Source organism: Coptis chinensis, chromosome 1 (assembly GCF_015680905.1).
Source record: "Coptis chinensis isolate HL-2020 chromosome 1, ASM1568090v1, whole genome shotgun sequence".
In the NCBI taxonomy this organism is placed as follows: domain Eukaryota; kingdom Viridiplantae; phylum Streptophyta; class Magnoliopsida; order Ranunculales; family Ranunculaceae; genus Coptis; species Coptis chinensis.
In genome coordinates this window covers 15,934,215-15,956,069 of record NC_141456.1, presented here as the reverse complement: position 1 = coordinate 15,956,069, position 21,855 = coordinate 15,934,215, and the positions used below count along the sequence as shown (strand labels likewise).

General features: G+C 35.5%; 3 protein-coding genes and 1 non-coding gene across 9 annotated transcripts; 2 read left to right on the top strand and 2 right to left on the bottom strand.

Moving 5' to 3' along the window:
- Positions 1 to 367: 367 nt before the first annotated feature.
- On the bottom strand, positions 368 to 8,305 carry LOC147522473 (DNA topoisomerase 1 beta-like). The gene is made up of 16 exons (XM_086593625.1): positions 7,933 to 8,305; positions 5,983 to 7,167; positions 5,623 to 5,817; positions 5,439 to 5,519; positions 4,894 to 4,953; positions 4,446 to 4,540; positions 4,179 to 4,335; positions 3,949 to 4,074; positions 3,471 to 3,551; positions 3,206 to 3,296; positions 2,992 to 3,125; positions 2,143 to 2,211; positions 1,971 to 2,060; positions 1,654 to 1,757; positions 1,392 to 1,560; positions 368 to 731 (listed from the first exon to the last, which is right to left on the bottom strand). Exons 2-16 carry the CDS (start codon positions 7,132 to 7,134, stop codon positions 663 to 665), a joined length of 2,673 nt encoding a protein of 890 aa, XP_086449751.1. The 5' UTR covers positions 7,135 to 7,167; positions 7,933 to 8,305; the 3' UTR covers positions 368 to 662.
- A 1,401-nt stretch (positions 8,306 to 9,706) lies between these two features.
- LOC147522471 (uncharacterized) lies at positions 9,707 to 19,384 on the top strand. 6 transcript variants are annotated; one of them, XR_015213068.1, is made up of 15 exons: positions 9,707 to 9,844; positions 9,930 to 10,077; positions 10,150 to 10,271; positions 10,341 to 10,428; positions 10,513 to 10,661; positions 11,436 to 11,582; positions 11,662 to 11,820; positions 12,072 to 12,165; positions 12,778 to 12,915; positions 13,015 to 13,052; positions 13,130 to 13,222; positions 13,450 to 13,533; positions 17,743 to 17,892; positions 18,648 to 18,841; positions 19,318 to 19,384. XR_015213068.1 is itself a non-coding variant. In XM_086593603.1 (14 exons), exons 1-14 carry the CDS (start codon positions 9,776 to 9,778, stop codon positions 18,789 to 18,791), a joined length of 1,575 nt encoding a protein of 524 aa, XP_086449729.1. In that variant the 5' UTR covers positions 9,707 to 9,775; the 3' UTR covers positions 18,792 to 18,886. The 6 variants fall into 6 exon arrangements, 4 of the variants coding, with proteins under 4 accessions (XP_086449729.1, XP_086449721.1, XP_086449735.1 ...); XR_015213071.1 differs by lacking the exon at positions 19,318 to 19,384 and adding an exon at positions 17,557 to 17,612 and having other exon boundaries at positions 11,662 to 11,772; positions 18,648 to 18,886; XM_086593603.1 differs by lacking the exon at positions 19,318 to 19,384 and having other exon boundaries at positions 11,662 to 11,772; positions 18,648 to 18,886.
- On the top strand, positions 16,457 to 16,577 carry LOC147522472 (U6atac minor spliceosomal RNA). The gene has a single exon (XR_015206350.1). It is a non-coding gene; the product is annotated as a U6atac minor spliceosomal RNA (small nuclear RNA).
- Positions 19,385 to 20,085: 701 nt separating the features above from the next.
- LOC147522470 (uncharacterized) lies at positions 20,086 to 21,155 on the bottom strand. The gene is made up of 3 exons (XM_086593618.1): positions 20,911 to 21,155; positions 20,736 to 20,797; positions 20,086 to 20,449 (listed from the first exon to the last, which is right to left on the bottom strand). Exons 1-3 carry the CDS (start codon positions 20,990 to 20,992, stop codon positions 20,324 to 20,326), a joined length of 270 nt encoding a protein of 89 aa, XP_086449744.1. The 5' UTR covers positions 20,993 to 21,155; the 3' UTR covers positions 20,086 to 20,323.
- Positions 21,156 to 21,855: the final 700 nt, after the last annotated feature.

Here is a 21,855-nt window from a genome sequence, read left to right as displayed (position 1 = left end):
GACCTGAAATTTGTAAGGAATTTTCAGAATTTTTATTAGCTCACACTGCAAAATATCTCAGTGATCTACTTTCGCTTTTGACTTCAAGATTTCACCAACGAGAATATTCATGAAATTGCTATGGTAGAGCATATACAGCATGGAGTAAACTTTTCAGATGGAAATTATGCCAAACCTTGGCGTTACAACATCATATGACATCATTAATATAGTAATCTTTCAAATCGAAAAAGAATCAGCACAACGTGCAGCCCAAACAACATTCATCCTCCCTAATCTGGTGCTGAAGACCTGGTTGATGCACAGCGCAAACTCAAGAAAGGAACAGTTCAGTACTACAAGAAAGATTCAACATAAAAAATAAAAGTACTTGTGAATGTGGAAAATTTTCATTTGATTTGTTCTCAAACATTCTCAATGTCTTTAAATAACGGAACGTTATCGGTATACATTTGAAAATGTTTCAATTAGTACTCTGCCGAGGCTTCTAATTGGCCTACAAATACATAAATAACTGGGGTCAGGGCAATAATCTCAACCCAATATGGATATACGAGCATACAACATCCAGTTTGGTGCTTGAAAAGAACAATATGGCTATATGACGAAACAAGTACAGCCTGTCTCAGATGCTCGATGGGGAAAGCAAAGTAAACAAAACTTCAGAATCTGAAGTCAGGTTCAACATCCATCGCCCATGCAAACTTTGCTAGAAGAGACTTGTTGAATATCTGTCAAGAAAACAGGCTAAATTTAGTGGAACACAACTATAAAAGACCAATTCTTTCCCAAAATAAATAAAAATAAAATGAACTGTGCACCTTCTACACCATCACACCACATTTAACAACAGTAACAACCATGCAAATTGCAACATTGGACTGAGCTAAGCTTTTGGCTTCAAAAATTGCCCATTGCAAGATTTAAAAGCAAAAGTGTAAAGGACATGAACAGTAGCACATTTGGTTTAGTTGTTTTTGCTTCATTCAAATTATTTATTTGAAAGAATTGACTATGTTGATGATCCAAAGAAGTCATGTGCTTTTGCTCTCATCCTATTTATATTTATTAATATGAATAAATCCTGCTGATGATATGGAAGATGTCAAATGGTTGGCTAATTGTGTCAATTGGTCATGTAAATAAGATATTGGATAAGAGACAATGAAGATATATCACAGAACTTATTTTCAATCCACCACTTAGAGAATTTGTCTTCTCTTTTATTCTTCACATTTTCTTTAAAAGTCGAGGGTTACAGCTCAGCCTCACTAAAGCAATCACCTATTGCCTCCCCCCTCCCCCTCATTTATTTTCTACAAGATATAATTTACTACCGTTCAGTCAATGGAGTTTTATATGGTGAGAGATGCACATTGCAGCTAATTTACCTTCTCAATGGGAACTTCATGGCGCTTGCACCATGCGACTGATATCCTAGGATCCAGATAATTAATTTTTGAAGTGCCTAATGCAACCGTCTTCAGATCCTCCTTTGTCTGCCTATCTCGTTCCATCTTCTCTATCTTTGTATTCGTTTGAGCAATCTTTCTCTCTAACCTGCACCATATACATGGGAGAGACAGTGAGATGGGTACAGAAATTACATGTAAGTTGTCAAGTTGATTCAGAAAAGGGCACTGGTTGTATTACGCTTCAGGAGTCAAATTTTTCTTTGTCTTCCCATCAGCATCCTTCAATGGAGGTTTCCCTTTCCTTGCCCTCGCCAAATCCTTCTCTAGATCTTCCAAGAGAGCCTACTCAATAGCATGACAAACTTTTTAGCTCAAGCAAAAAACCATAAATGCAAATGTTTGGCAAGGAATCTTATAAATTAAAGGAAAATGGTTTCCATAGCATTTATATCTCAGCGGTAGACATAAAATAGAGTCTGGGCAATCTAACCACCTATCGATACACCATTTCTCAATGTATGGCCTTCTACACGCATAAATGAAAATGGAGGTTACCTTCAACTCATTCATCTTCTCAGTCAATTTATCCATTTGCGCACTGTGGGACTTTGAGACACTACGTTGATGGTTACATATAATAGCAACCTGTAAAATCATTAACCGGACCAAGAAAGAATAATTCAGCAAACACAAAAGGAACTTTCCAAAGAAAATAGATGATTTATACCTCCTTGTTGGCATGCTGATATACGACTATTTTCTGTGCAACGTCACCACCCCTGGTTTCCTTATTCAACTGCAAGTTTGAAACCAGAACAGGACTCAGAGATATGAGTGGTATCAACATTAGTAAATGGTTCAAGGCATGCTAGATGATTAGGAATACATGAGGCATGCTGGTGATCTGTAGTACACAAAGACTGAAGTTCGTCTTCAGGGGTATGCAAATGTACAGTATATTTTATGAGGTAACCCTGACTTGACCACTAAGTTTGTATTTGTTACGTAGTAACAGGACATAAACAGAATAAAGTGAGTGTAACAATGCCAAATATGAGCTCCAAGCTGGCTGTGGTTACTTGGAATCTAAGATGACGATGATGGTAATGAATTATGTTCTTGTTCTCAACTCCCCTCTTCCCCAACACGAACAACTAGACGATTACTTTAGGTTTTGGCAATAGCCTGGCTCATACTATGAAGAGTACCTATTTCACTAATGTACATCCAAGAATCTCTTATTCACTTTTTATATTAATTATTAGTTGATGGAGAATAAAACTAATTTCTTTAGTTTTTCACCAAGTAACATGGATACTTCATACTCTTAAAAAAATCTGTGACGGACACAGAGACATACGGAACCTCGTGTCAGACATGCGGATACGTGCATACAATTTTTAACTAGGATTTCTAGAATTGGTTGCCTGTCGTCATGCAAAATATATGATGATAGACCAAAAACTAACTGAAGAATGTTTCCTGTATTCGTACTGGAAAAAAAGGTTGGTATAATGAAAACTGACTTTTAAGTTTTAAGTGTTCTGTTTAGGAACACCTCCCCTGTGCATCTTACCATGTCATCCAATGTAATAGAAGCATTGAATGTACGGAACACCTTCGCTGTGAGACCAGGCATGAGCTCCTTCAGATGAGCATTCAGCTTACTGGTATCCAACTTGTCAAAAAGATCATCTCCCTCCTTTTTCCCTGCGTAAAATAATGAGGAAAACATAAGTGTGCCACACTTGGAGTTGGCAAACAGATGAGATGGAACAGCTAATACATACCTGATTTAAATTGCCCTATTGCTTTATACACAGGAACCTCGACATCAACAGTGTTGAAATATCTAACCGAATCCTTACCAAGGAAGTCAAACTGTATGACACAGAAGTGTTTACATTACTATACAGAATATTATATAGATGAGAGAGACTTTTAGAGCAACCACCCCACCCACCCAGAAAAAGGAAATAAACAGACAGAAGAAGTAGAAGAAGAAGAAGAGGAGGAGAACACAAGTACAACTCTACAACTAAACATGTACTGCACCTCTAATTTGTTTGGAGGGACTAGTTTAACATTTTCCACCTTCAATGTGCAACAACCAACTGTATCAGCCTCATCATCATCCTGCAAAAGACAACACATTACAACAAGTCTACCAGAATAACTTGTTCAGTGCATCATGCAAGTACTGAAAGACAGATACAGAGGTGGAGAATATAGAGACATGTACAACAGACATTGATAAGCAGGTATTAGAATCGTTATTTCATATAACCCAAGTACAAATTATTTTGGCACAAGTTAGGTAAGCTTTTTCACAGATACTCTGTTTTGACTACTCCAGCCCCTTAGTTTCCAAACTTCATATCCAGAGTTTCCATAAGTTAAGCAGTAACTTTATAAAGAAACCAATCAGAAAATAATCAATTATTCAAAAATAAGAAAATGCTCAGAAGAAATTAAGTATAACAAAATGAAATGGATCACAGAAGAAGCCAAAGCACATTCATTCACAAGTTACCTTTTCATTTCCTGCCCTGAGAGCTAACTTATCAATAAGATAAGTAGCAACTGCTACTTGCCGCTTCACAACATCTTTGTTTGTGAAATCCTTGGCGTAATTTACTCTTATATTTTCAATGTATTCCTGCACAGATATCGATTAATGTACAGTTATTACCGCATATGCACACAAACAGTACTCAAGAACAAACATAAAAAACAATACATGGAAATGAGTTGAGAATTTACTTTCAGCAGCCTAGCCTTCTCGTATTTTTCCTTGTCACTTTGGCCTTTTAATGAACTGCTAGCTGCCAAGAATACATACTTGAATTCTTTTGGATTGATAGGATCATTCCAAAATGCTAACCATGTAACAGTATTGTCATGCTTTACTTCTTTCCACCTGCAAGCCACCCCAAATAAATTAACCCTTGGAAGGATAACAGAATAAATCCTCATTCACACCTCAAAACACAAAATAAGTGCAATCTTAATGCAATTGGATTCAGGAACCTTTCACCAGGTATTGAGCACTCCGGAACTGGAGCACCTTTTCCTATATTGATGGTAATATCTCTTGGACGAATGCGCTTTTTCAGTTTTCCCATCTGAAAGCATAAAAACCAATAAGACTACATATAATAACCTCTATGATAAAAATAAACTCTACTAGTATACTGCGTGGCAGTGGGGAGTGAGCGGAGCTGTGGGGGGGAGAGAGAGTTGGGTGATGCGGGGGAGAGAGAGAGATGGGTGAAGGAGAAAGGGTATTGGGGGCAAAGAAAAAATGAGAGAGAAGTTGAGGACAAACAGACAGAAACCAGCCAACTTGGTTTTTGTCCGCATACCCCCCCTTCTGCCAAGATCGTTCGCTCCGCTCACTCGATTAACAGCCATTCTAAGCTTTTAATTGCATGCTTTTCTAAAAATCGATCATTTTATAAACAGCAAAGTATATAACCTTGGGATGCTCTCCACGGCCACGGAACAGTCCCGGTGGTTCAACTCTAAAGTTTCCAACCTGAGATTGAGAATGTCACATCCATTAAAAAAAATGTAAACCTTGAATAAATTAGCATGTAGCTAAAATTACATATGCATATAAAACAACGTTTTCAGCGGAAAAACTAAACACCACCCCCCACCCTTTTTTTTGGGGCAAAATGCAAGTACTCTAGGTGTATGTATGCTATTACAAACGAAAACCATAATCAGCCGCTCATGGCCATCCATAATGGGGACTATGTACTATGCAACAAAGCACATCCCCTAAACAGTACCAACTCTGGAGAATTGTGTATTCTTTTTATCATTCTACGTTCCCAATTTCTCCAAACCACGACTTCAATATCCACCGTCATCTTAATTCTTTCTAATCAGAGTTTATATATGACTCAAACTGAGACCTATTTTATTAGAAAGAATTAAGTGCAATTACCAGCGTAAGATTCATGTTACATTTAAATAAATATCTAAGAGCTTATATACGTCAAAGTCAAAGGTAACCTTCTCTTTGACACCATCAACAATAGCCCACATATACTTCTCTTCTTGCTTCATCTTTTCTTCTTTCATGAGCTTTTTCTCCTGCAAAATTCATGAATGTTAGTCAAATCAAAACAACATTGAACAATAAGCTAAGATCCATATATAACTGTTTCTTTATGTAACAGTAATCACACTAACATACTTCTGTACTCATTTGTTTTTTCTTCTCCTTCTCATTTTGATGCCATTCATAGATTGGGGTGAAATCACAAAGTTCAAATTTCTTTATAATATGATTCTTCCCTAGTACTGTTCTCCAATCAGTCATGAAATTCTCTAAAAATTTTGGCTTTGTAGCATAATCAGTATCTTTCATCACTGCAAACATTGTTGCAACCTGCACTTAGCAAAGGTGAACAACTCAGTACCAGAAACTGAGAGATAAAACAATTTGAATGCATTAATACGGCAATTTAGGCTGGAAAAAGGCCATGTACTGAGTATTTAAACAGAAAAGTTTTTTTCTCAATAAACAGACAGCATATATTATATTTTTCCTCACCTCCTCTTGTTCAGGAGTCAAATCAACAGGTTTCCCATTGTAAATCATCTTCACTCCATGAGGCTTGTATGGTGGGGGGAAAATAACACCGTTGTGCACCAAGGTAGTCCATTTCTGCCCTTCGCCAGAACCAGGCGGAGTTTTTGTAGACTTTAGGTACTTAGAATTTTTTATTACTTTCTTTGTCTTCTTGGTTATTTTCTTGGATGAGGAAGAAACAACTTTTGTTGGTGTTTGTTTCATAGGTTTTGATTTACTATCTGATGTAACAGACTTTGTCATTCTCTGAGCAATTGGAACATCGTCATCATCTTCCTCTTTCTTCGGCTCAGCTTTTACAGATGCATTCTTGACTTTATTGGAAACAGATACGGCTGAAGGTTTTGGCTTTTTAACAGAAGACTGAGCAGAAGTGTTAGCATCACCCAGAGGTCGCTTGTTCGAATTTTTAGGGGTCTGCGAAGATTCATTATCCCTCTTAACATTACCATTTTGCTGAATTTTAGAAGATAAAGGTTTATCTTCATCAGAATCATATGGCTTCTTAACAGATGCACCTGCACCGGACTTCAAATGGAACTTTGACGACAAAGGCATATCATCTTCCGAATCTTCAGACTTAACACTGACCTTTGGTTTTTCTGACATAGAAGAACTAGGACCAGATGAAGTAAGCCCCTTCAAGACACTCGGGGAATTACTCTTTGGTGGTGCTGCCGAACCAGCTGGAAGTCTAAAACTCAATGGCATTTTGTCATCAGAGTCTTCAGAATCAGAAGTGGGTTCAGCATGACGCTTATTGAGATACTTTTTCTCCAAATTATTGTTTCCCAAAGTTGTTCCTAAATGGATTGATTTATCAGCTACTAGAGTTGAATCATTTGAACTCGTAACATGTGTTTTGGCTGCTGTTGCCTTTGAAGACGACCCCTCTTTCCCCTGCTGTATAGTGGACTTCTGGCCGTTAGGAGAAAGCGCATCAGAGACTTGCTTCCTTGATGGGGCATCACTCTTCACAGATGACTTTCTATTTACTTCTGCACTCAATTGATTTTGCTTAGTAGTAGTTTTGCTTCTCTTGAAAACTACAGGCGCATCATCATCGTCATCGTCGTCCATAAATTTGTGCTTGACGCAAGCATCAACAGCCATTATCACAATGTAAAATATAGTCGCATGTAATCACTGCACATCATAAAAAACAATAAGAAGTTAAATACAAGATTTTATTCAAAGCATTTTTCAGTAGTTATCATTTCAAAGTTATCTGACTGGGCATTTCATGCAAAACAGTAGTGACTTAACAAATACACAAAACAATCAATTATCATTGAAACCTTAAACAAAATCAACCACCCTCAGATAACTAGAGCTCAAAAGCCATGCACAAACATAATAATATATAATTATATAATCCCATAATATTGTCGGTGATTTGCATGCATTATCACTGTTCGACAACTAAGCTCCTCAGAATATATATATATATATAAACTAAACTATTAGGCAGCAAATATTAAAAATGCCTAAAATTTCATAAAAATCTAACAAACCCACAAAAAGTAACGTAAACAAAATATACCAAAAATCATGACAAATATTGATTTTTGACCAAAACAGAAAATGGGGCAAAAGAGATCATGGCTTCTGTCCATTTAAGCAACAATTTCTCGTTTCACAAAACATAATGAAAATGAATAAACAAATATTGACAAAATAAGAACCAATGTAGACCAAAGTTTGAATCTTTACTACAAATAAATTAGGGTTTTCAGTTCCGACTCAAAAAACCATCAAAATCAAAAAATAATAAAATACACAATTCAATTAAAATCAACAGTAATCAAACCCCTAAACTTTTAACAACAATTGCATTCATTAAAATATAGAAATCAAATAATTTTAACATATATTAAAGGGGGTAAAAAATTTTGGTAATAAATAACTCACCTTTGGAAATGGGGATTAAGCTGTGACACGTAGGAGAGAGAAAAATGGGTTTTGTTGTGAAGGTTTGAGAGAGAAAGGTTGAGAAGTGTTCAGCCGTGTGGAAGAGGAGAAGAGTTTAAGGAAGGTGGTAAAAGAATGAATATTTGTAATAAGTAATTGAAATTATTATTTTTTACCTTTTTTTTTATTTATTTTGTTTGGTTGTTTGTTTTTGGTTAAGGAAAACACAAACTTTGATGGGAGATGGGAAAAAAGTGGATAGAGGTCCGTTATTTTTTTAAGTGTTTGGGACATTAAGAAAATCTGATGTCTGTATATTGGATTTGAGTATCTCTAGGTGTTGAACTGTGAGATTTTAGATTGTCAATGTTCCTACACAATCGATACTTTGGCAATAAATACGGAGATTTCTTGATAGTTAAGTTGAACAAATCCATTCGACCAAGTTTTCATAATATAGAGTAGCAAACATAATCACGTGTTTTTAATTTTTTTATCAATGAAATTATATAATCAAACTTACACTTCATATTAGCCTTTCAAACTAGCATATGGTCCAAAGACCATGAGAGAAGAAGCTGGAACTCATTTCTGATAGAGTCCGGTTCCTCGATAACCGGCTACAGAGATTGATTTCTGTATCACACACACATACATCTCGTATCTAGGTATCTAGACACACACATCTCGGATTCGGATCAACGGCGAGATAACACGGTTACAGAGATGATCTCTATACCCAGTTGTAGAGATCTCGAGTCCTTCCTGATATATGCCACACATTTCCACCATAACAAAAGGGAAACATTGTAATTTTTTCTCCATATGCAAAGTATAGAACCTAGTATTTAGTCACTCCATGACGTCTCGGATCACCCTTATTACGCATGTTCAGACGCTCATAACTCGTAACTGAACGGGTTGGCACCCAGTGTCTTAGCCCGATCCAACCTATACTAGATAACTGCTAAGCAGTGGGGGCGTGAACGGAGGGTGGGGAAGAGAGAGGGAGAGATGGGTTTGTGGGTGGGGAGCGAGAGAGAGTTAGGGTTTGGTTGAGAGAGAGAGAGAGAGAGAGAGAGGACATACAAACATAAACCAACCAACCAACTTAGTTTTTGTCCACATAACTCCCTTTATGTCCAGATCGTTCGCCCCACTCACTTGATTAGCAACATAATGTTGGAATGTTAGTTGGGGTTGTTGCATGGATGCAACTCCTAAAATTGCTGCTTTCTTTTGTCACGCTTCTAAGGCTAAGTCCAATAGTGCGGCAAAACATCATATATGACGGAAATTATAACCCAATGGGTATGTCAAAACGCTAACCTACCAACGCTATCGGTATAAGTTTATCTATCTATATTGCCAGTTTTAATGATATAATGTATGGTTTGCACGAAACGGCGGGTATAAAATTTGTTTGACTAAATTTATTTTAAAAATCTTTAGCTCTGATAAATTACGTTTATATTTTTATTATTTTATTTGTATACTTAAGAAAAAAGGGCAAAATGGAAAATAAGGAAAAAAAAATTTTTTTTTCGATATGCCATTGTCAAAGGCGGCTATGGAGGTGTGTTTTATTTTTTTTATTTTTTTTAAAACCATTGGGTCTTAAAACGCTATCTCACTAATGTTAGTGATTACACCCCAAACCATTGGACTTAGCCTAAAGGACAGTTGGTTACAGTTATATACAGTTGGTTATTCGTCTTTGGAAAGTTGGTATCAGTCTATCAGAAAGCCCAAAAGCTAACCCAGGCCCAACCCGTTACACGCACTAAATCCACATCCAATATTTTCTTGTTGACTGTGTCTTTTGGGGGCATGTACAAAAAAAATGGTTGTACAAAATGGAATAAAGCTCGCAGTCAATCTAATCTCAACTCACTTCGGTGATCTCGTCACAGTAATAATGCATACATATATATATATATAAATATACTCATCTTACTTGATTTCATTCATTAACATCAACTCATTTACTTTTATAGAAAGTCTGTGAGTGTCTGTTGCGAAAAGGGACGTTAACGCTACAAGAAACAATTGGTTACACAGAACTATCTTCACAACAAGTAAAGAATTGTCTTCTCGTTTTAATCCAGCATAACTGTGTCCACGCATTCACTTATAATAACCAAGGTATATTTTTAATATATTGCAATTAAAATCACTTGATTATTAATTCATTAAGTTAAGCCTTTGTTATTTTAGATGGCCAAGAAGGAAATGTACCAAAGGGTACTACTCAGTATACAGCTGTTTTCGAGAATATTATTCATCGAATGAGATTTCCTAAGTTCTTAGCTATTGTATCAGAAGAACTTGATAAAGAGGTGAGTTATATTTTTCTTTTCGTTACGATTAAAGTGGTTGGGTGTAGTTTGATTCATGTGTTTTGGCAGTGTGAGGAACTTTTTCAAGGTTTACTTCAACATGGTAGGCTTACTGTGGAACAGATTATATTACGCGCCATTTCAAAACGAAATGAAGGTTTGAATATTACCTTACTGTGATTAATGTTACATTAGGCATTGCATTTGTTATTAGTACTGAGGGATTAGGGTATTTATTCAGGGGGTTGTGCTGTTCAAGATGCTATACGAGCTACCTTTGAAAAACTCGTTAATGCACACTATGTGGAACGTTGTTATGAGACCGTTGGAATATCACAAGCTGACGATAAAAATTCTTCGACTGGAAAACGTGGTGCTAAGTTGGCGAAAGTGAGTACCGTGTTTTTTCTTTTTCTTTCTGTCTATTGTTAAGGTTTCTTAATTAATGAGTGATGATTTTGGTTTTTTTCTGATAGTATCATTAGAAAGCTCCAGTGGTTTTTGAGTAGATAAGTAGAGGATTGTCATCTTTGTATGGAAACAAGGTTAATATTTTTGAGGTAGCGTGAGGAGTTCTGTCATGGCCTTGGATGATAGGTCTCAAAGTTAGTTTCTCAGATTTCTCGTCAACGGTACTAGGAACCTTTTTGGGATTGCATGAAATATTAACAAACATGAAATACAGAGCCAATAGTTTCAAAATATGAGCCCCCAAACAAAAAGGTGAACATCCACATGTTGGACTCCTCTTTTTGTATGATTACTTCCAAACTGAAAACATAAAAGACGATAGAATCCCCTCTTGGGCTCTCGGCCATAGCAGAGAGCCAGAGTCTACAACCATACGTGATTTGAATGTCTTTGATGATTAAAAAAGCCTCTCTCAATCTTAGCAAGGAAGAAAACCTTCGTTAGGGAGAACAAAGTACAAAAAATTTGGGAGGAACTAGCATTTGCCTGGAAAAAAGTGAGAGCTCATGCTGCAGCACATTTAATTAATAAGATTCTGATTTATAAGTGATGATTGATAATTTACTGGTGGATATTCCTTCGAACAACCAAATCCATTTGATTTTACCATTTAATTTTTTTTCTCAAATTTTATTATTCTGGTCCAAACAGTTTACTGACATTTGTTTTCTCTCTTTCTTTTACTATCTATAGTTTGTTGAAATAGAGACTGCCGAACAACGGGCTATGAGTGCTGGCGTTCCTTCAGATAGATTTTTATTTGTACCAAATACCGGTATTGATGCTACTTCTGAAGCTAATGCCTCAGGGAAATCTTTTGATGTAACTGTTGGAGAAAAGGTTTGTTCAGTTATTTATTTGTTGGACATAAAAGAATTAGTACTATTCTGATTCCTAACCATCTTCATTTATTTTACAGCGCAAGGTTGAAGCTCTGGAGATGGATGAGAGAAAAAAGGCTATGCTATGCGAGAAAGAAGTTCTTTGGCGTGCCAATTTTGAGAAGTTTGTTTTTCATCTTAGGCAGAAGGTCTGTTTTCATGTGAATGTCTTGAAAAGGTGGAGAAGAGGTTTGCATGTACGAGTGCATGACCTCCTTTAAGCTATTATATTTGAATATTTTTATTGAAAGAAAGGAACATAACTTGGGAGAAACCTATCTGTACTGCCTTTAAAGAATATGGCTTTATGCTACTGAAAAATATGCAGCTTGTAGGTCTCATTTGGCATTTTTGGTTTACTAATTCTAAGTAGTTGCTCAACATGACTTTTCACCTCATTCTACTTGAAAGTATTTGATATGCATAAAAAAATGTATTTGTGGTTTAGGCTTGTGTTGCAACTGTGAGATCACAACTAGATGATGGAGCTGCAGTTACACTGAATGCTATGATGGATTCAATAAAAACGGGAGGGGAAAAAGGTAAAGTAGAGAATTCAGGTCATATCTTGTTTATTGTGCGAAGCTAGTGATAACTTCATTGTTAGTGAGGGCGACCACCAAATACTCCTTTGTCACCACCAATAATAGGATCTAGCAGAATATTTTCATCCTTGTCCCAAATCCATCGTCTTCTGTCCTCCTCCCCAAAGTTTACACCCGCTAGCTAAATGTCGGCCAAAATATAGACTAATAGCTATCCACCTCCCCTCTCTCTAAACAATCCTCTATATGTATGCTTTTATGGGATGCCAGTGTGTAAGGCATAACTACATTTCTCATTTTAATCTAGTAGACTAGTACCATCTCAACCCCTTTTCTCGAGACCAAATTTTCAGCAAAGCTGTGGGTGCTGCTCCCCCCTCCCCTTTTGTTATCAGCTTTCCTCTGATTGAATTGTTCATGATTAGTAATTTTTCCTATCTGAGAAGGTTCTTCTTACCCTCTCCCTTTTGATTATTCTTTGTTCCCAGCCCTTATCCGAGAGGCTATGCTTCATTCATTTGGTACTAAAACTTGTTGTATGTAAATATTAGTTCTCATTCTGCAGTTTTTAGCTGATTTACATGTATACTGTGATATTGTACATTTCAGTTCCATTGTCATCTATTTATGAAAATGTGATAAAAAATGGAGAAGGCCGTAATATGACTGAAGCACATGTCAGAGCGGCCCTTGATCAAATTGGTTGTCACTGTAGCAGAATAGGGACAGAAGAGTCATATAGTTTGGGTACTCAGTCCTTTCTCTACCCTTTGAAATAAATAATCAATTTATTTCAAATTATATTTTGCACTTCACTGATATTTTATATCTTTACTTTGTGTGTAGATCTAAAGAACATCGTAGAAATTGCTCAGAATGATGAGGTACTTGATTTTACTTTGATTTATTGTTCCTGTGTCTTGACTTGGAATACATGATACTTTAATAATGAAGTTATCAGGTGGAATCACTGGTGTCAAAAAGATATGGAAGAGCTGCGTATAGTTTGTTCAGATTACTATCAAAGACTGGTAAACTAATGGGAACTGATAAGGTATTCCATTTTCTCTCTGCAATGTCCGTCTCTCCTTCACTCTTGTCCCATGCACCATGAGCTGGATGCCTGGATGTGGCGTTATACCTCACTAGTGTGTGACCCCTCCCCCTTCTTCTTTCTTTTTAGTTGTTATCTCCATCGTACAATAATTTTATAAAGAAGAAACATTTTTTTTTATTGTGTTGCATTTGGGAGAATGCAGTATTATGTGTCTGCCTTTTCAGATTGCAGATACACTAATTATGGAAAATATGGAAGCACTGAAGATACTGTATAGTCTTTGGAAGGATGACTATGTGCATATGGAGGTAACTCTCTTCTTTGCTTTGCTGCTATGTTTTTTGCAGTGTTGTAGGCCTCTCTATATCAGAGTTCCGTCTTTATAGGGGTTAACTAGAAATCTGTACTTCTCCAACCGCATAAAAGGCAATGGATAGGAATGTTGGATCATCATGTATTCATATTCTGATATGATTTTAGGTTTGTTTAGATTCAGATCATCATGTAGCAGTATGTACAGCTCATACTGACCACACAGATCCGACTCTTTAGCATTGTAAATATCCAATCTGGGCCATGTTTGCAATCTCTGTAATTATGAGTATATTTGTTAGGAAATGAATTTCAAATCCAGTCAGATCATGAATTTATGAGTTCAACCATATTTGTAATTTGGATTGAATCCTCAGACCATATTAGAATCATTCATTAGTTTGGATCTATGTTAATGATCCAAACAAGCCCTGTGCCAAAATATGATTGATAATCAGAGAAACACCAATATAGGATGGAAAATTGTTCCTTTGCGCAACCCCCCCTCAAAAAAAATAAAATAAAATAAAAAAATAATAATAAAAAATATATATATATATATATATATATATATATATATATATATATATATATATATATATATATATATATATATATATATATGGGCTACATACTTTTCTAACATACTATCTTGACATACCCAGGCACCCAAACCATTAGATCTTCCAAAATCTAACGTCCGGTGTCTAACAAACCAAACAAATGATTGAAAAAAGGGGAGGGCAAAAAAGACATTTTCCTTTTTCTCACAAAAGAAAAAAAACCCCTTTCATTTCACGTTGCTTTTAAGATGATTTTTTTCCTCGAAATAAAAACCCATCTACGTTGCTTTGTGTTTTCGTTCGAGAGAAAACTCCTCAGACAATTAATTTGCTTGATGCATCCAAATTAATTTACTCCCCAGACAAAGAAATCGGTGTCTGGGTTATTGTAGTTTGTCTTCTTCATGATGGCAAGCATACTGAAGTATAGTTGATTTAAGCATGCAACCGAATCTTGTAGTTGATCATTGGTGCGATGAACAAGCAAAACCAAACTTTAACGGTACTTTTTAGTTGTTGTCTACTAAACTCAAAACGGGTCTCTAAACTCGAACAACCAACTCCTGGTAGCATAACCTATAATATTTCAAAAGGTGCTACTGACATGACCTTGTACCATTGGTAGTTATGTGAAAGAAGAATCAAAATGGTGCGTCTTATTAATGATATTTTGTCCTAAGTAATTTAATCAACTTCCACTTGCATAACCATTCAAATTCAATTATAAAGAAACCAACCAGAAGCAATGACGAAACTATGGAGCTATGGAGGGAATATTTCATCAAACTTTTGTAACAATTTTCTTCATTTTTTAAAATGGGTAACTGGTTCAAGCATAATCATAATGATAAATCCCCAAATGCATCAAGAATGACTACAAATGGTAAAAGTTTTTAAATAAGAAATTAACTTTTTTAAAATTAATCATAATGTAAATCCCTAAAAACAAGAATTTTACAAAATAAATAAGAAATTAAAAAATTGATGTTAACTAAAAACACCTTTTACAAAATCACAGTTAAAAAATTTGAAAATCCGGCCGTCCTTCAATGTGATTCACCACAAAACAGAAGCAAAAAGACGATTTTTTATTTCAACAATCCTAGATTCTAGTTTTTTTCTTCGGCAAAGGAACCTCAATTCTTATCTTCATCTCCTCCATGTAAAACTTTTGAGGAAGGAATGGATACACGTTCATCTTCGATATGGATAATGGATTCATCTTACAATGATTGCTTGAAACAAAACTAGTAGAAATCGAAAACACTTTTTTTATCATAGTGACGACCAGAGAAGTTTTTTAGCATGAGAACAGCGTGAATGAAGAGAAGAAAGGGTTTTTCTTTTGTGAGCAAAAACGAAAATGTCATTTTTGCCCTCCCATTTTTCAAGCATTTGTTTGGTTTGTTAGACGCATATCCGGACGTTAGATTTTGGAAGATCTGACGATTGGCTGGGTATGTCAAGATAGTATGTTAGAATAGTATTCGAACGTAGTTATATAGACATTTTTTTTTTTAAAAGTGGACAACAATTTCTATCTAAGTTATAGGATGGAGATGTTATTTATGGTTAGTAGATCATATACACAAAAGATTAGATTTTAAATTATTTTGTAGGTGAAGTTGTGGGTTGTTTTAGATTTGGTCTTTATGCTGACCTTAAATAATGACCAAATCTAAAATAACCCACAACATCACTTATAAAATGATTTAAAACTTAATCTTTTGTGCATATGATCTACTAACCATAAATAACATCTTTACAAAAATTCAACTTGTTTAATATCCTCTAACTTAGATAAAAATTGTTGTCCACTTTTGAAAAAATATCTAACGGTCCATAAATGTTTAGTTTTTGCAATCATCTTTTGCCAATGTTAAAAATTGTCAAACAAGTTGAATTTTTGTAGAGATATTATTTGTGGTTAGTAGATCATATCCACAAAATATTAGATTTTAAATCATTTTGTAGGTGAAGTTGTGGATTGTTTTAGATTTGGTCCTTATTTAAGGTCTTTTTAAGAGCCGGGCTGATATATATATGATAAAAGAAACTAGCAGGCAAAATAAATTCATGTTGAATTATTAATGAACCATGTCAATTTAAAATAATAGTCAACTAGTGAAAATTTATGAGGTCATTGAACGGTGCTCAACACGGTGTCTTTTTTACTTTCCCATGGAGGAAAGGATTTGAGGTTGGATATGGTTACATAAGGCTGTTGAACCCAACAATGTGATTTTACCTCCTTTGTGGAAGCGCCTAATTCTTTTTTCATAATCTCTATAACAGTAAAAGACTAAAAGGTAAGCAAAAGGCGACTTGTTCTCAATCAACATGTTGTCCCAAATTCGTGTCTGTTAAAAGGAGAGACGTTTATCATATTCTATGATAGGGAGTAGACCGGGATGGTAACAGCCTTCAGGCTTACCTGTTAAGGCTATCCACTTTAGTGGATTTAATGTTGAAGATTTGTCTGTGAAGTTACTCAGTTAGCTTGTCAAGCAGGGGATTTGGTTTTTTTAGTTAGAAGCTTTACAGTTTAGTCTGTTTTCCTGATCAAACCACTAGAAGGCTTTTTGAAACGGAAGTTTTCCTATAATCTGAAGGAAATGGAAAGAGGTGTTAGACAAGATGAACCATATTAGGTCACTGATAGTAGGTTGTTGAATTGCAGATTTGTAAGAAAGCTAAACTTTTGAAGTTAGAGGACATTCAAGCATGGACCAAAATATCGCCGATATATCCGATATATCGTCGCCGATATATATCGGTATTTTGGTACACCAACATCGATATTTTCGATATATATCCACCGAATATAGAACCTTTTTTTTCCTGATATATATCGGAATTTCCGATATAAAATTTTATATCGCCAAAATAATCGATATATCCGATATATATTGTTTGACTTTTTAACCATTTTTTAATATAAATCTGATATTTCCAATATATTTCCGATATATTTGATATTTATGATATTTTAAATAGTTTGGACTGGTCACAAAAAAAATGGATATATCCGATATATATCGGTTTTTGGGTACACCGATATATTAACCGATATCGATATTTTGGTCCTTGCATTCAAGATATTAAAGTTTGGATACAAATATCTTTAAGAAAAAAGTGGATGGTTCAAATATTCTAGTTGGTGAAATAGGGACACAATGTGTGTACAATATGAAGCAGTGGATATCCGGGGAAAAGGATTATGAAGCGTCACACTGCTTCAATATCCGTTTGCCAATAAACCAGGGTTATATACAAATTTGAGATGGAACTGTTTTCTACAGGTACATTATTTTTGGAAAGAAGGGAATCACTTGTATTACTATTCATATGTAATAAAAATCTAGGCATATCCCCATCACACACTATTATATTCAATGATCTGATGTAGTTACTGCCTTACTTTATCTTGTCTTATAAGGATATTTTTGGGAATAGTGTACAAGGGATGTCCACTCGGGAGAAGTCCTCCTAGAACTCTAACAGTTGACATGGTAATCCTATTTTTCACATAATATATATATAATAATTTATTTGATTGCATATGTACTCTCCTGCTGCAAAGTACAACTGGTGGAACTGAGCTTTTTAAGTCTATATGTAATGTTTCTGTGTTTCTTGCAGAAACTGGTTTCACATGGATCCGCACAATCTCAATACTTATTGTGGAGAGTTAATAAATGCACCGTGAGGGAACATGTTTTTGATGAAACTTGCCATGCTGCTTTAAACTTGAGACTAAAACTGGCTTATGAGCTTGAACAGGAACGTGAGGTTAGTAACCTGTGGAGAATTTCTGTATGTTCATCTTTTTGGTTATAAGGTTAACAAAGAAAAAGTGTTTTTACTGTTTTTGACTTTTGATCTCCAACACGAGTAAAGTTAAGAGAAACTGGCCCTTGGACATTGGCTAAAAAGTTCCTTCAAACGGGCCCTGTTGGGCCAAAGAAATAGCCTTCTCTGATACCATATTAAACATTATGAGCATCCAACTTAAAACCAACTAGTGGAGAGTGGAGTGTCTCCGGGATACATTGATTAGTTACGCTTTAGACTCCCAATGTGGGATTAATAATCTCAGCAATACGGATTTGATATTGAGTTGACTGTATTATATGTTGCACACCTAATGATACACCCAGTATTAACGGATATGGGGTAATTCCTAGTTCCTGGACCAGGTTCTTGTCTCAAATTGTACTACAAATACGTTCATGTTCCCATGGGTTACAAAGTATATGCAAACCTACATAAAACTGAACAATCTGATATAGTTATCCTATTGAAGTTTGTAAGCATGCGGTGAAAATGAAATGTCCTTGTTGTATAGTGTGAGACACCCTTAAATACAGATTTGAAATAGCCAATGTTCGGGTGAGTTCATCTTATTGACGACTTTGTGCTATCAACTTCGGATCTTGTAGTTCCTCTTGTGGTCCTGATTTCTTCCTATTCTTGCAAGTTGTTTCTTAGAGATAATTTTCACATTTTAGAGTTAATATAGTTCTCTGTCTCTCATGCTCTCTCAGATTATACAACTTCCTAAGGATAAAAGGATTGGCGCTCAAGGGAAAAGGTTTGAGCACAGTAGACAAGTCAACATTCTTTTGGAATCGTCCCTAATGAAGCTCGATGAAGCTCTTATGCTCTTCTATGATTTCTGTAACACATGACAGTTTTTCTACCAATTTTGTTTGAGTTCAGATAGCAAAAGGGTTGAAAAGTATGGTCCTAACTTGATTAATTAAGGCATTTTTTATCTTCGATATACCTAACAAAGTAGTTGGTCTATCTGGTTCTATAGGATTGAGTTTTGGTACGCCAGAAAATTAAGCCATCTATTTTTAGAAAGATCAATCAAATGACTAATCGCCTTCAAGTCCCATTATCTCTTTTAAAAACTCTCCCATAACGGCGGAGTCGTATCTTAGATATTCATCAGTATTCAGATTTAGACATCTAGGTCTAGTTCTAGGTTGCTTCCAGCTGCAGCACTTCAGTTTTCCATAACCTATTGTAGAAGTAGAACTCCCAGTCATTTTTCTTCAGAGTCTTTCAGATGCTTCTAGTGCCTAAACCTATTATATCTTTTATTTGTTGGTAACATTATATGTTGAAACTGTTTAGGGACTTGTAATAGTATATGCCCCGACAAGCTGGGAATTTCATCAGCTGACATCCAATCTAACCTACTTTCAGGTACCCACAAGTTGCACAATTGTCTCTACAGAAGGTCCTATGGAGATGATTCCTTCACAAAACAAAATATTCCATTGATCTGAAAAGTAAGATCGATAAGGATAGGAAGTGGTTTCAAAGTAAGTGAGAACCACCTCATTCCCACTTCCCCTACACGAGAAAATATGTCAGTGCCTCTGATCTTCGTAAAAAAAAATCATTTCAGTGATTTACTTTGTAAGACCACTCAATGATTTCAACTTATGAAGCAGTTGTTGACTTGTCAATACGATTTCTGCTATTTGTAGTTCGTGGTCTTGGAATTTCTAGTTACCACAAGTAAAATTATGGTGATGACTACCGATAATCACTACATCCCTAGAAGTTGTTGATTATTCGGCAGAGATTCCGTAGTTTCTTTTTTCTAGTTGTGTATTTTAACTCAGTTACAGGTCTTCACTTGTTCCAAAGGAAATTGTTGCATAGCAAACGCTCTCTGTGATGTGGATTTTAAAGATTATTCTACCAATATAAAGGTTTTAGGTGCTTCGGAGAGTGTTTACTTCTAAATTCTAATTGCTTGAAAGGAAAGTATTATCATCAAAATTTGATAGTAGACAGATTAGCAGACACGTACATGGCTTAATTCCTGGAATACATATTGGTTTCCATTGAGTTGTTTGTCCATGTTAGGTCTCACCGTCTCAGGTCTGGAACCAATTAGAAGAGAATATCCTAGTCTTATATATATACCCGCCCATATGAAAGTTTGCACTAATTACAAAAGGATTTGTAGAAACAAAACTTAAAACCATGCAATCCTTTTCATTTGATCGTCTAGACTTTAATATGTCTGTTCAAAGATCATTGATAAAATCCACTGCATAACACAATTCCTCTCGTACCTCTTAAACTACCATCTATGGTTAGCTTTTCCTTCCACACCCTCATAACATTAGCAACAGATCCAGGTTATTTATATATGAATTCTACTACCTAATTAAGCAGCAGCAACTGAATCCTTGATTCAGTTTCCTGATGGTGACTTCGGAGTGTGTTTGCCATTAGCTCCTGATCCTGGATAATCGTTGGTGTTCTGCAAAATCATCCTTCCATTGATTAGTTCTTCCTCCCAGGTATCTTCTGTTATTCCCTGAAGCATTTATACAACATGTTTAGCGCAACTGGTTTAATTTAATTAGATATGTTATTATGTTTTACTTAATAAAAATTTGACAAAGTTATGGTTAACATTGTTATAGAGAAAATCATATCCATGACAACTAAGGCTCTTATATTGGAAAAAAAAATCAATGTGTTGTTTGTGACCTTGGGTTTGTGGAACGAAATAATGAGTTTGTTTAAAACCTTATTTTCTCCTTGTTTGATATTCGACATGAAATATAAAACATCTTGAGCATTGAGTTTGTAGAGCATACCTGGCTATTTGGTGAAGTTAGAACCTCGTGAATTTGAGATTCTTGCAATAGTGTTCTAGTTCCTGCGTGCAACCATATGTAAACATAGAATTAGAATAATTATATGCAATGAGGGGGGAAAACAACATCAGTGATATTGGAACAGCATAAGGCATAAATGCTGATTGATAATTACTTGATATTGGGACAGCACTCATGGATATGATCTGAGAACAAAACAACAGGATCAATAGTAGATGAAGGGAAGTAGCTGCCATTTCTCTATTAGAACCAATGTCAATAGATGAATGTTAATTGTGTGGTCAGCTAATAGCTGCTTCTTTAATACATATATAGAAGGCTGCTTTCTGGATGTTTCTGATGTTGGTTAGAAAATCATCTATCACTTCACCAAAGTCAAAAGTTGGAACACCACTCTTTGTGCAATCGGAAGTTTACCTAACTTTTAGATCCTCTTTTTTATATAATGTAACCCACTAATAGGATATATGATGATAGAAGCCAGTATGGATGTGGAAGGACGGTATACGCACATCTTTGCTATTTTGATGGAACTATTCAATGTAATTGAGGACCAAGGTTAAGCTGAGTGGGGAACATAATGAGGGATATATAGTTTAAGTCAAAACAAGATTGTAAAGATCCACCATTGAAGTGGAGGGTGACGTTTGAATTAACTTTCCATAGACTGCTTGCTTTATTTAAGTCAAGGTCCTAACTAGTGCTATATATCATCTATCCAAAAGAAACTGAAAGAAAGGAAAAATGGTGAAAAACAAAAGGAGGAAGAAGAAAGTTTGGGTACGGTTGACTTGAGGTAATCTAAAATCTTGATAAGAATTATGAGAAGTGACAACCACATTGACATCAATATTAGGTAATATGCCGTGCTTACTAATAATCAAAATGCGTATAGAGCAAGTGGGATTATCTACTTCAGGGATTGTTAAGAGAGAAAAGATAGAACTACTCCAGAATCCAGAGAGCAGTCGTCAAGCAAGTTCGCAATGCTTGTAGTTCATGCATGGCTGCTTTCAATGGATGTACATGAGGCGTCTCTCTCCACTAATTGTTAAATAAGAGTTTTTTTTTTGCTTAAAAGGGTAATTGTATTGAGCAA

What these genes read in the sequence shown, in the direction of transcription:
- LOC147522473 (XM_086593625.1), bottom strand. Translation starts at nt 7,134, where the DNA reads ATGGCTGTTGATGCTTGCGTCAAGCACAAATTTATGGACGACGATGAC. An exon ending in TGACTCCTGAACAAGAGGAG is followed by an intron (nt 5,818 to 5,982) that starts GTGAGGAAAAAT and finishes TGCTAAGTGCAG; the next exon opens with GTTGCAACAATGTTTGCAGT. An exon ending in ATCAGCATGCCAACAAGGAG is followed by an intron (nt 2,061 to 2,142) that starts GTATAAATCATC and finishes ATGATTTTACAG; the next exon opens with GTTGCTATTATATGTAACCA.
- LOC147522471 (XM_086593595.1), top strand. Translation starts at nt 9,776, where the DNA reads ATGGTTGTACAAAATGGAATAAAGCTCGCAGTCAATCTAATCTCAACT. An exon ending in GTGGTGCTAAGTTGGCGAAA is followed by an intron (nt 10,662 to 11,435) that starts GTGAGTACCGTG and finishes TACTATCTATAG; the next exon opens with TTTGTTGAAATAGAGACTGC. An exon ending in AGCTTGAACAGGAACGTGAG is followed by an intron (nt 17,893 to 18,647) that starts GTTAGTAACCTG and finishes ATGCTCTCTCAG; the next exon opens with ATTATACAACTTCCTAAGGA.
- LOC147522470 (XM_086593618.1), bottom strand. Translation starts at nt 20,992, where the DNA reads ATGGCAGCTACTTCCCTTCATCTACTATTGATCCTGTTGTTTTGTTCT. An exon ending in GAGTGCTGTCCCAATATCAA is followed by an intron (nt 20,798 to 20,910) that starts GTAATTATCAAT and finishes GGTTGCACGCAG; the next exon opens with GAACTAGAACACTATTGCAA. An exon ending in TAACTTCACCAAATAGCCAG is followed by an intron (nt 20,450 to 20,735) that starts GTATGCTCTACA and finishes TAAATGCTTCAG; the next exon opens with GGAATAACAGAAGATACCTG.